The 12554-nt window shown below is 36.0% G+C and overlaps 1 protein-coding gene across 2 annotated transcripts; it reads right to left on the bottom strand.

Moving 5' to 3' along the window:
* Positions 1 to 442: 442 nt before the first annotated feature.
* On the bottom strand, positions 443 to 12352 carry LOC117338041. Of its 2 annotated transcripts, none has more exons than XM_033899201.1 (8): positions 12329 to 12352; positions 10818 to 11029; positions 9307 to 9406; positions 6416 to 6561; positions 5804 to 5900; positions 3930 to 4094; positions 3224 to 3294; positions 443 to 2564 (listed from the first exon to the last, which is right to left on the bottom strand). In XM_033899201.1, exons 2-8 carry the CDS (start codon positions 11009 to 11011, stop codon positions 2507 to 2509), a joined length of 831 nt encoding a protein of 276 aa, XP_033755092.1. In that variant the 5' UTR covers positions 11012 to 11029; positions 12329 to 12352; the 3' UTR covers positions 443 to 2506. The 2 variants fall into 2 exon arrangements, with proteins under 2 accessions (XP_033755092.1, XP_033755093.1); XM_033899202.1 differs by lacking the exon at positions 12329 to 12352 and adding an exon at positions 12094 to 12317.
* Positions 12353 to 12554: the final 202 nt, after the last annotated feature.

Below are 12554 nucleotides of genomic sequence, written 5' to 3'. Positions count from 1 at the left end.
ATAACCCAGCAATATAGTGACCAGTTGCCATAGCAACCATAATTTTGAAAAAAAAGAAAGTGGCATGCACATCTACACATGGTCCTCTATATTTGTGTGAAGTTTCATTGAAATAGGTCCTTCAGTTTAGGAGGAGTTGTCCAGACAAGCATAAAGTTATGGTTCTTATCGGAAAACCTGTTTATAGTGACCAGTTGCCATAGCAACCATAATTTTGAGAAAAATAAAGTGGCATGCACATCTACACATGGTCCTCTATGTTTGTTTTAAGTTTCATTGAAATTGGCCATTTAATTTAGGAGGAGTTGTCCGGACAAACTTAAAAGTTATGGTTCTTATCGGAAAACCTGTTTATAGTGACCAGTTGCCATAGCAACCATAATTTTGAGAAAAATGATCATTAATATTTGTGTGAAGTTTCATCGGAATTGGCCCATCGGTTTAGGAGGAGTTGTCCGGACAAAATGCGTCTACAGACAGACGGACGGACAGACAACCTGATTCCAGTATACCCCCCTAACTTCGTTGCGGGGGTATAATGAATCAAATGGCAATACTTCAACCCAACAACCATGAAAACTCTAAATATTTAAACACAACAGACATCTCCTAGTAGACTGAAATTATCTTTTCTTTTATTTTCATCATTTTAAAACTAACAAGCCAAATAAAACTGGCAAGATATACCGTAGATGAAAATTAAATGGTTGTAACTACAGAAAAGGAAATGTATTGGAAACGACCATAACTGTAGACTTCATACTCATTAAACGGTAATTTCCTCTAATCAATAGTGAAATGGGTTTAAGATGTAGCAATACACAACAATATACTATAACAAAACGTTATATATACACTGCCCTCCAAAAGTCCTGTTGCAATTATTATGTAAAATACAGCGAAATTAATCTTGAAGTCTTTATAACAATTTGTTAGAATCATAACTTCTTAGGAGGTTTTTGTTCATGATTTCAAATGTTCATGTTCTTTTTTCAACAGTGCATATGTTTTGTTACAATGGAAATCCTCAAAATGCAACATTCTGGAAATTTCCCTCTTTGTTTAATATAAATTTCAAAAATGCATTTCTTACATTTGTTTTTACTGTTAATCAGTTAAACAATTACTTTTATTAGTGTCAGTAAAAAAAAAACAACATATTTTTATTCAGTTTTGAATTGAACATCATGGAAAATAGCACCCTCCATTCCCTTTCACTGTAACTTCAAAGAAGTCAGGTATTTTTCAAATAATTTGCAATCGTCGCTTACAAATGGACTATTATATGGATATTACAACACTTTTTCTTAAATTTTGTTGGCTAGACATTCGATCTAAACGTTCCAAGTGTAACAGAACTTTGGTGTTTGTAAACAATGCTTTACCGAGAAAGGCGAATTAAAATAGAGTCATGTGATTGCAATAGACGAGTCCTGCAGTGTTCAGCTTACCGAGCGGTAACATATACATTGTTGTAGGACATATTGAATTGTAATATTATTGTGTTGTATATGAACTAATTTTGGTACATGTATTTACAAAAAATGAATGCAGACACATTCAATTTTTGTCTTAATTTTATGATATATTTAAAAAAAAAAAGAAAAAAAAAAAAAGAAAAAAAGTTAGGCCTGATACTAAACATTTTCCAACAGTGATTTTTACAGTTAAAGGTTATTTATCTCTAGAATATATAGAAAGACATCTTTAAGGTTCGTCCGTGTTTTTACAGCAATTTCATATACATCAAAAGAATATTAATATGCGACAAAGCAGATTCAGCTTTTAATGTCAATCTAATTATAACATTATCATTATATTATTTTTCTTTAAGAGCCTGTATAATACTTAATTCAAAATAGTTCTTTATCATAAACACTGCAGTTTATATCAAGATCAAGGTTTCAAATGACTAATTTTCTATTTCAATAAACATTCAGGACTTTCTGTAGCATCATGAACCTAGTCTGTTTAAAATTTCCTGGAATGCTCTCGCACGGAACGGAAGCCAGAGTTATTCCGTTCATTCACAATGGTATTCCAAAGGACCATTCATCACAAAACTCAAACTTTACAAAAAAAAAAAAAAAAAAATGTCGTTCCGCAGTGTAAAAACACTCATTATGGTTTGTAAAAGAGTATATTTTACTTTATATGTGGGACGTGGTTTACGATGATTCAGAGAACCACAAACTTTTGAATTTTTTTACACATCAAATACAGATCTCCAATGCGAAACTGTGACTGAAGATTAAAACTGGAAAACACCAGAGTACCCCAAATTCCTTACTCGGCTGTACATGTACCAACTAAAGATCTTTACACATCTTCTGTTCTTACAGCAGTACATCAAACATTTCACTTTGGAGTCCAGCATTTCCTTGTAAATCAGACTTCACCTTTCCGCGACAGACACCAGTCAGGCCTGTAAGCTGTGACATCGCTCTGGAAAGCCAATGCTTGTGTGGCTTGGAACATATCCTGATAACATAGCTGTTTTTTAGTATCAGCCGGCATCTGATTTCTTTTGGACTGCCTTGAGGGCCGATATTTCTTCTCTTAATCTGGAGTGTCAAATAAACATTAACAAATTATTAATATTAATGTCAAATAAACATTAATAAATTCTCAATATGTAATGTAAAATAAACATTGATAAATTATTAATACTATTGTCAAATAAACATTAATAAATTATTAATCTTAATGTCAAATAAACATTAATAAATTCTCAATATGTAGTGTCAAATGAACATTGATAAATTCTCCTTTTAATGTCAAATAAACATCAATAAATATGTAACATAAATAATTCAAAATATATAATCCAGTACAGACTTGTAATGAGGTGATTATATCAAAGTATGGACTTGAAAAAGAGGTACTAACTGTTCAAAACAAAACAAGAGAAAATCTAACTTTTGTAAACTTAAAAGTGGCTACATGTTGCCATTTATTCAGTAAAACAGTATATCAAACCATGATATACTGAAGCTTATAAATAGAGACTTCATTGAAGGATTTTATTCATATGAATTTTTGTTGTTGGCCATTCCTGTTGATTTTTAAAAGTAAAATATTTAAGTATTTCATGCTAAAAACAGTTTAGAAAGGTCATTAATTCGTTAATTATGGTATATACTAGGTTTGTATTTAACAGTTTAGAAAACTGACAAGACAAGACTAAAATTTGTTAACAGGAAAAGTTATCAATGATACAAACCTCTTAATTGTTTCCTCACACTTTTCTCTGGCTTCTTGTTTGGTAAGCATAGCCATCTCTGTCATAGTGTACTAAAACAAACCATTAACATAGTTACTGAGTGATATCAACAAGATTTCTGTCCCTGAACATTTTAAACCTTTTCTGACATCCTGGCATTATTTACTCTTCCACAGAAGTTAACCAGCATTGTTCAGGGGCCGTACTAAAGACACACATGTCAAGCAAATACATGAATTCAGTAATAGATGCAGAATAGCCCGTGCTTAACCTGGGTGTTACATTGCAATTGAAACTTCAGATATCAAGATAATTGTGCTAAAACTGATTTTCTATTTATAGTAACAGTGACCTTGACCTTTGACCTCTGGGTCTGAAAAGTTATTCCAAACAGAAACTTTCTTCAAGAAAGCATAGAATAAAGTGTGCATTCAATCCAACAGTACTCAATATTTTGTACAGAAACCAAAATATGGACAGGTGGACAGATGGACAAACTGATAAATGTAGGGCAGTAAGGACAACGCATCTCACGATGTGTGGAGTCCTTATAACTCTCCGGGAAGATTAATAAATATTCATCTAGTTCGCTACTATGGGGGTACAAGGCAAAAAGTGAACTGGCTTTATAATTGTACTCACTTTTGCTAAACTGGTCCTATAATTGTACTCACTTTTGCCAAACTGGTACTATAATTATACTCACTTTTGCTAAACTGGCTTGTCGTCTAAAGTATAGAGTTCCTTCCTCATCCTCATGGTATGGGTGAAGACGTGCAAAGGAACCACATCCATCGTCATGGTTACGAGGATCAAGATGATCCCATGGTTTGATAGATATTTCTATGACATAGTCAGTAGCTATGACACCCTGAAACATCAGAACTTAAATTTTGTGATTTTTCCAGAAATTTGAGTCACCATTTAATAATTTTCAGTCATTTTATCTTATTTAGAAACTGCTAATTGTCATTGTTCTAAATTAAGCACCAACTTTCTGTTTCTTGTAGCTTTAATGATTATTGATTTTGAGATAAATTTATCTCTAAACTAAAACTGTCACCTTATAAATGATTGGCAGGATTAAATCAAAACATTTAAACCAATCAACAATGGAGGTTACCATCAATATATTTTTTTTTTTTTTAGTGGATATCGTTTCTAAAACTTTTTTTGTTTTGGAAATTTTTTATTTTCTTCCATACATATGCATACACGTAGCAATACATAATATTGGTGTATATTTAATTGTAACAATTACACTTTTTCATACGCTTAATAAAAATTCGCTCATCAATACATGAAGTATACCTCAGATGCAGTTTCGTCCCAATACATTAAATCGTGCAATCGTATAAAATGAATGTGTTCATCACGATTTCATATTATCTCATTGGTTACCATCAATATTGGTATTAAGAAATCACAATTGCCACCAAACAATTTTCAGATTTATCAGACAATTGATGTTAGTTTTGACCAATCAGAGGGTTCATTTGTTGTTTACATGGAAATGGTAATCTTTTATGCTCAATGCAATTTTATAAATTATCCCCCATGACTCTTACTACTTGTATATCAAGTTTGAAAGTTTTTGGTTTTAAATATGATTTTATTGGCCACCTATGGCAACAACCCTGGCAAGTGAAGTCAGGGGAAGGGGTTAATGTAGTTATGATGTCTACCTTGATATGGGCTGATATTAATTCAGGATAAATTCTTCAGACATGGATTAAAAACAAAGGGGCATAAACTTCATTAAAATGGGCCGACACATTTAGGAGGAGATGTCCAGACAAGGATTATTGAGGCATAAGCTTCATGGAAATGGGCCGATAAATTTAGGAGGCTAGCTATCCAGACATGGATTATTGACAGAGGGTATAAGATTCATGGAAATTGGCCAATACATTCAGCAAGAGCTATCTGGACAAGATATTCTGGAAGCAGACGGACAAAAAAAAGACTGTGGTTTGACAGTGTAATTATGGAAGCAGACGGACAAAAAAAAACAGTGTGGTTTGACAGTGTAATTATGGAAGCAGACGGACAAAAAAAAGACTGTGGTTTGACAGTGTAATTATGGAAGCAGACGGACAAAAAAAAGACTGTGGTTTGACAGTGTAATTATGGAAGCAGACGGACAAAAAAAAAGACTGTGGTTTGACAGTGTAATTATGGAAGCAGACGGACAAAAAAAAGACTGTGGTTTGACAGTGTAATTATGGAAGCAGACGGACAAAAAAAAGACTGTGGTTTGACAGTGTAATTATGGAAGCAGACGGACAAAAAAAAAGACTGTGGTTTGACAGTGTAATTATGGAAGCAGACGGACAAAAAAAAGACTGGTTTGACAGTGTAATTATGGAAGCAGACGGACAAAAAAAAGACTGTGGTTTGACAGTGTAATTATGGAAGCAGACGGACAAAAAAAAAGACTGTGGTTTGACAGTGTAATTATGGAAGCAGACGGACAAAAAAAAGACAGTGTAATTAAAGTATATATAACCTCACAACTCCAATTTTGCTGACAGGTTCTACAGACAGACAAATAAACAAAAATTCCCTGTTCATACTTACACAGTTATACTGGGCTCTCAAGTCTTTGTCGCACCAGCAGTACTTGTGAGACCGGAACTGATGAGGACGCTGTCTCTCTTCTGAAAGGCTCAAATCACTGCAATAGCCAAAATACATAGTGAGACGGTCAGACAACGGTTGAGGTCACCTGCCCGACCTAGGTTTTCTTTGTGTACTCTTGGTTTACTCCCAAAGTAAGTCCTCCTCACATGTTCTCAATGGGGTCAACAATGATTAATGTAAACTGATTCAAATTGTTTTATTAGTAAATGTTGTCAAATTAAAAAACTTCACATATATACCTGTCCTGAGGGGAATCTGATATGGGAGGGGAAGAAGAATGAAGACATACCTGTGGATGAATATGTGACATACCTGTTGATATAGGTGACATAAATGTGTATGTAGAACCTGTTGACCTGGGAAGGAGGTAGTGCTTGGGGGAAAATGATTTGAGGGGGTGAACAATGAAGGCCTACCTGTTGACCTGGGGAGGGGCTGGTGCTGGGGAAAATGATATGAGGGGATGAAGAATGAAGGCTTACCTGTTCAGCAGGGGAGGAGTTGGTTTGGGGAGAAATGATACGAGGAGGAAGAAGAACGAACGCTTACCTGTTGACCTGGGAGTGCTGTATTATCTCAGCTTCTGTAGCATCCCGATCCACAACAGGTACAAAACGGACTTTGTAGCGGTGCTGCTTTACAGGAGGGTTGTACCTTCTCATCAGGTCATCCAGGCTACCAACCACATGATCCTTCTGCACAACAAAACAGGGCTTTATGAAAATGAACAAGAGATCCCAGAGGGATCTTGGCGCCCACCATTGAATGATCTTCATAGGTTCCATGTCAGATTGATCTTTTCTCTACTTTTCCCTTCATTTTACTAATCTGTGCAAATTGAGACATCCCTCCAGTACTTTTCAAACAAGGGAATCCTAGCTATATAAGAAATTTGAGATTTAACGATAATGGCTGTTTGTTTGCCAGGTTGTTTTCAGGACAGACTGGTCCAAAAATGCAATACAAGGGACCAAGGGGAACCTACTTATGAAATTTGAGAAAGATCCATTCAGTACTTTGAGAAATAGAGATAACAAACTTCAATTGTCAAAATCCAAGATGGCGGTCTGTCGGCCATATTGTTTTCCAATTGATCTCAAAATGCAATAAGCATAACGAGGCACCAAGGGGAACCTCCATATGAAATTTGAGAAAGATCCCTTCAGTACTTTCTCAGAAATAGTGATAACAAACTTCAATTGTCAAAATCCAAGATGGCCGCCTGTCTGCCATGTTGTTTTCGGATTGGTCTCAAAAAGCAATATGCATAACTAGGCACCAAGGAAAACCTACATCTGCAATTTTAGAAAGATCCATTCAGTACTTTCTCAGAAATAGTGATAACAAACTTCAATTGTCAAAATCCAAGATGGCTGCCTGTCGGCCATGTTGTTTTCAGATTGGTCTCAAAATGCAATATGCATAACTAGGCACCAAGGGAAACTTACATATGAAATTTGAGAAAGATCCCTTAAATACTTTCTCAGAAATAGTGATAACAAACTTCAATTGTCAAAATCCAAGATGGCTGCCTGTCGGCCATGTTGTTTTCGGATTGGTCTCAAAACGCAATATGCATAACTAGGCACCAAGGGAAACTTACATATGAAATTTGAGAAAGATCCCTTAAATACTTTCTCAGAAATAGCGATAACAAACTTCAATTGTCAAAATCCAAGATGGCTGCCTGTCGGCCATGTTGTTTTCCGATCAGTCTCAAAAAGCAATATGCATAACTAGGCACCAAGGGAAACCTACATATGAAATTTCAGAAAGATCCATTCAGTACATTCTCAGAAATAGCGATAACAAACTTCAATTGTCAAAATCCAAGATGGCCGCCTGTCGGCCATGTTGTTTTCGGATTGGTCTCAAAAAGCAATATGCATAACTAGGCACCAAGGAAAACCTACATCTGCAATTTCAGAAAGATCCATTCAGTACTTTCTCAGAAATAGCGATAACAAACTTCAATTGTCAAAATCCAAGATGGCTGCCTGTCGGCCATGTTGTTTTCGGATTAGTCTCAAAACGCAATATGCATAACTAGGCACCAAGGGGAACCTTCATATGAAATTTCAGAAAGATCCCTTCAGTACTTTCTCAGAAATAGCGATAACAAACTTCAATTGTCAAAATCCAAGATGGCTGCCTGTCGGCCATCTTGTTTTCGGATTGGTCTCAAAAAGCAATATGCATAACTAGGCACCAAGGAAAACCTACATCTGCAATTTCAGAAAGATCCATTAAGTACTTTCTCAGAAATAGTGATAACAAACTTCAATTGTCAAAATCCAAGATGGCTGCCTGTCGGCCATGTTGTTTTCCGATTGGTCTCAAATCGCAATATGCATAACTAGGCACCAAGGGGAACCTACATGTGAAATTTGAGAAAGATCCCTTCAGTACTTTCTCAGAAATAGCGATAACAAACTTCAATTGTCAAAATCCAAGATGGCTGCCTGTCGGCCATGTTGTTTTCGGATTAGTCTCAAAACGCAATATGCATAACTAGGCACCAAGGGGAACCTTCATATGAAATTTCAGAAAGATCCCTTCAGTACTTTCTCAGAAATAGCGATAACAAACTTCAATTGTCAAAATCCAAGATGGCTGCCTGTCGGCCATCTTGTTTTCCGATTGGTCTCAAAACGCAATATGCATAACTAGGCACCAAGGGGAACCTTCATATGAAATTTGAGAAAGATCCCTTCAGCACTTTCTCAGAAATAGCGATAACAAACTTCAATTGTCAAAATCCAAGATGGCTGCCTGTCGGCCATGTTGTTTTCCGATTGGTCTCAAAATGCAATATGCATAACTAGGCACCAAGGGGAACCTACATCTGAAATTTCAGAAAGATCCATTCAGTACTTTCTGAGAAATAGCGATAACAAGAATTGTTTACGGACGGAGGGACGGACGGACGGACGGAGGGACGGAGGGACGGACGGACGGACGGAGGGACGGACGGACGGACGGAGGGACGGACGGACGACGGACCACGGACGCAGGGCGATTTGAATAGCCCACCATCTCATGATGGTGGGCTAAAAATGTCTGTAAGACATAAATGCCCCCATGGCACTGCCACTTGACGCCCGAAACAGTTTGGTGAGGATCGCATCAGCAGTTCCTGAGATACCTATGTAGTTACATTGCATTGGGACAGGATGTGCACGCAATGCAACGAGACAGGAGAGGACAGGACCGACATCGGTAACACTATCTGCCCCCCATTTCATGGAGGGGTATAAAAAGGCCAAATTACACATAAACAGTTATGTGTTCTGTATGTTATACAAAAACTTCAATAATATGAGGCATTCATTTTGATGAATGGCAAATGTATTTAAAATATCTTTATGCTGATATGATACTGTGAACAGAATTACCGCTGTACTTAAAGGTAACATTAACAGAAGAAAGCTAAATAATACCTGGTATCCTGTGAGCTTGAGTCCATGAACAACCCCTTTGTCTGTCACTCCAAGGTAGCACGTCCCACCACAACCCGTATTGAGAAAGCCATTCAGCGCCCTGAAACAGCAGAACATAATGGTAGACATTCAGCACTCTGGAATAACAGTATTTTTAAAATGGTAGATGTTCAGCGCCCTGGAATAGCAGAATTTAATGGTAGGCAATCAGCGCCCTGGAATAGTTGAACTTAATGGTAGGCAATCAGCGCCCTGGAATAGTTGAACTTAATGGTAGGCAATCAGCGCCCTGGAATAGTTGAACTTAATGGTAGGCAATCAACACCCTGGAATAGTTGAACTTAATGGTAGGCATTCAGCATCCTGGAATAACAGTATTTAATGGTAGATGTTCAGCGGCCTGGAATAACAGTATTTAATGGTAGATGTTCAGCGGCGTGGAATAGCAGAATTTAATGGTAGGCATTCAGCGTCCTGGAATAGTTGAACTTAATGGTAGGCATTCAGCGTCCTGGAATAACAATATATATTTCATGGTAGGTGTTCAGTGCCCTGGAATAACAGAACGTAATGGTTGGCATTATGTTAATATTATTTCTTTAAATTCGGCCCTAATTTGCCAAACACTGAATTTCTGTTTTACCCTGTATACAACACATAGATCATCAGGAATAGTGACACTGGTTCAGTTTACACAATGTACACATAATCATGACCAAGAGACCAGTGGACCTCATCAGTCATCCAATCTCTGATATGTATACTGATAGATGATATTTTACTTTTAAACTTACAATTATCACATCTCACCCTAGTGACCTAGAATGAAGATCAAGTTGAAGATTGATTTGATGAAGACATCAAATATCTTAACACATTTTGAACCCTATGACCCTGAAATGTTAAGATTGTTCATTTGAACAAACTTGGTAGCCCTTCATTTGAAATACTTAAACTCTGTGACCTTTATAAAAGGTAAAGGCTATTCAATTGAACAAACTTCATAGCCCTTCATCCTAGCAGCTATTGGCCAAATATAATGACCCTGTGCTTCTTGGTTTGAAAAGTTGCTTACAAGATTTTAACTCATTTGCATCCTGTGACCTCAAAAGTTGGCGGAGGTCATTTTTGAACAACCTTTGTATTCCTTCATCCAACCATGCTACTATTCCAATATCATGATCCTGGGTCTCTTAGTAATTGAGAAAAAAGGGAAGATTTCAACACATTTGACACCCGTGACCTTAAAGATAGGTCATGATCAAGGTCATTCATTTTAGGATACTAGTTAACCCCTCACCCAAGCATATATACAAAACATCCAATATCAGGTCTCTGGGCCTCTTGGTTATTGAGAAGAAGTTGTTTAAATGGAAATATTCACACTGAATGGAGCATTGGAAAGACAATGCACCACAGCATATATATGCTCCTGTAAGTGATGACCTTTAGACAGGCGAGCCTAAAACAATAAAAATGGATTCTGAAAAGGTGACAGAAAAAGAGTTTACCGAGATACTGCCCGTCTAGTTGGCCGGTCTGCACTTGTCTTGCGCTCCTGTGTCCATGGAGGTAAATCTTCTACACTTATATCTCTATGACCTTTGAACTCGTGATAGGCATCCTCTTCGAATGGCATCAGAGACCCGTTTTTGTAGTATAAATGCACTTTTGACTTTGTGGGAGAAACTTCTTTATCTGCCATCCTTAATGAATCTACGAACTGAAGTTTGAATAAAAACATGAAAAAAAAATGCTTTTGAATAAGGCTTTCTCTAAAAAAAGGCAATCTTGATTAAATTCTCTTAATTTTTTCAAAACTGAATTTTGCTATTGTAAATGGGGAAGTAGTTCTCCATTTAATTACTATAGCAAATATTAAGATATTTACATGTACATTATGTATGTAAAATGAGCAAAACTAGAGCATATCGATCATCTCACTGATTCAGGTGCCCAGTACTCCATATTTACTTCATTGATTGCGACATTTCATGTATTCTAGTGAGAAAAAAAATTGAAGGACAGTGAATGCTGAGTGAAGTGATCTTGTACTGTTGAGAGGGGCCCTTCTGACTGACTGATCACAAAATACTGGTAAGTAGCTTGATACGTACAGCAAAACCTTATACATGTATTTCAAAACATTGAGGAAAGTTTTACTTCTAATTGGATTTGGGGAATTTTTTTTACTGGCTTAGGATTGCCTTTTCGTCTCATTTTGGGAAAAATCTGGTAAATTGGACAACAAATTTAAAGTGTAAACTGAAAATTTAACTAAAGCAGAATTTCAATTAGTGATCGCCATTATCATCCCAAAAAAAGTTGTTAGAAAAAATCCTGATTGTTAAACCTGAAAAAATGGCAAGATATAAACCAAAGTGTAAACTATAAAATATGTGAAATGGAGCACTCATGCCACACACTTGTCTAGTAGACTAATGAATGCTGAATTCTTAACTGTGGGAAAAAGTAAGAATGAAAAATGCCAAGGTGAAGTGTTTGCTTAAAGGTAAATTAAGGATTTCTAATTGTAATTTGAAGATTTCTGAAAATTTGAATGCCTTTTAATAAGGTTTGATTTCAAAATATGGCAAAAAAAATAAAAAAAAAAAGGTTGTAGGTTACGATTAATATACAAAATTCTTTGAAAAAAAATATATGTAGGCCTAGCTAGAATAGAAACTATGTGTAAATATTAACAAATTGGAAAGAAGGTAAAACAAACCATATTTATAAAACAAAGGATATTGCATTTTATCTCCTGGTTGTTATGTCATTAATTACCTATCCAGATTCAAATACAGTATCTTTATTTGAAGACAAGCCCCTGTGGCTGTGGAGACACCAAACTGAAACTGGTCCAAAAATAGGTCTATTGAAAACAGTCAAATAATCCCCTTCCCCCTTATTCTAATCAATGCACTTTAGGATTATGCACTGGATAAAGTATTCCTGTCTATGCCCGATTGTGTATGCCGGTATGTCAAAGAGATATTATTGCATGTGATAATGTACTCACCTGCAGGCTACTTTCACTTCCCGCGAGTTTATCCAAATAGTGGGAACTAAATAAAACGAAACGATCATATATTTTTTATATAAATGCAGATGAAATATAAGATGCATTAAATCTGGAATTAAATTAAACCCAATATCTGCCAAAACATCATATTTTCACTAAACTGCGGCATAAACAACCCTTTAATCATCTGTGGCAATAGGACATTGTTTTAAAGTATTATTTC

Source organism: Pecten maximus, chromosome 11, assembly GCF_902652985.1.
Source record: "Pecten maximus chromosome 11, xPecMax1.1, whole genome shotgun sequence".
Taxonomy (NCBI): Eukaryota; Metazoa; Mollusca; class Bivalvia; order Pectinida; family Pectinidae; genus Pecten; species Pecten maximus.
The sequence above is the reverse complement of the archived record's forward strand: the minus strand, read 5'-3'. Positions and strand labels throughout refer to the sequence as shown.

Bases quoted from the DNA above. Each gene is read 5' to 3' on its own strand.
- LOC117338041 (XM_033899201.1), bottom strand. From the start codon at position 11,011: ATGGCAGATAAAGAAGTTTCTCCCACAAAGTCAAAAGTGCATTTATAC. The intron at 5,901-6,415 runs GTAAGCGTTCGT...TGGCTATTGCAG, and splicing joins CAGCACTCCCAGGTCAACAG to TGATTTGAGCCTTTCAGAAG. The intron at 2,565-3,223 runs GTTTGTATCATT...TTGACACTCCAG, and splicing joins TGTGAGGAAACAATTAAGAG to ATTAAGAGAAGAAATATCGG.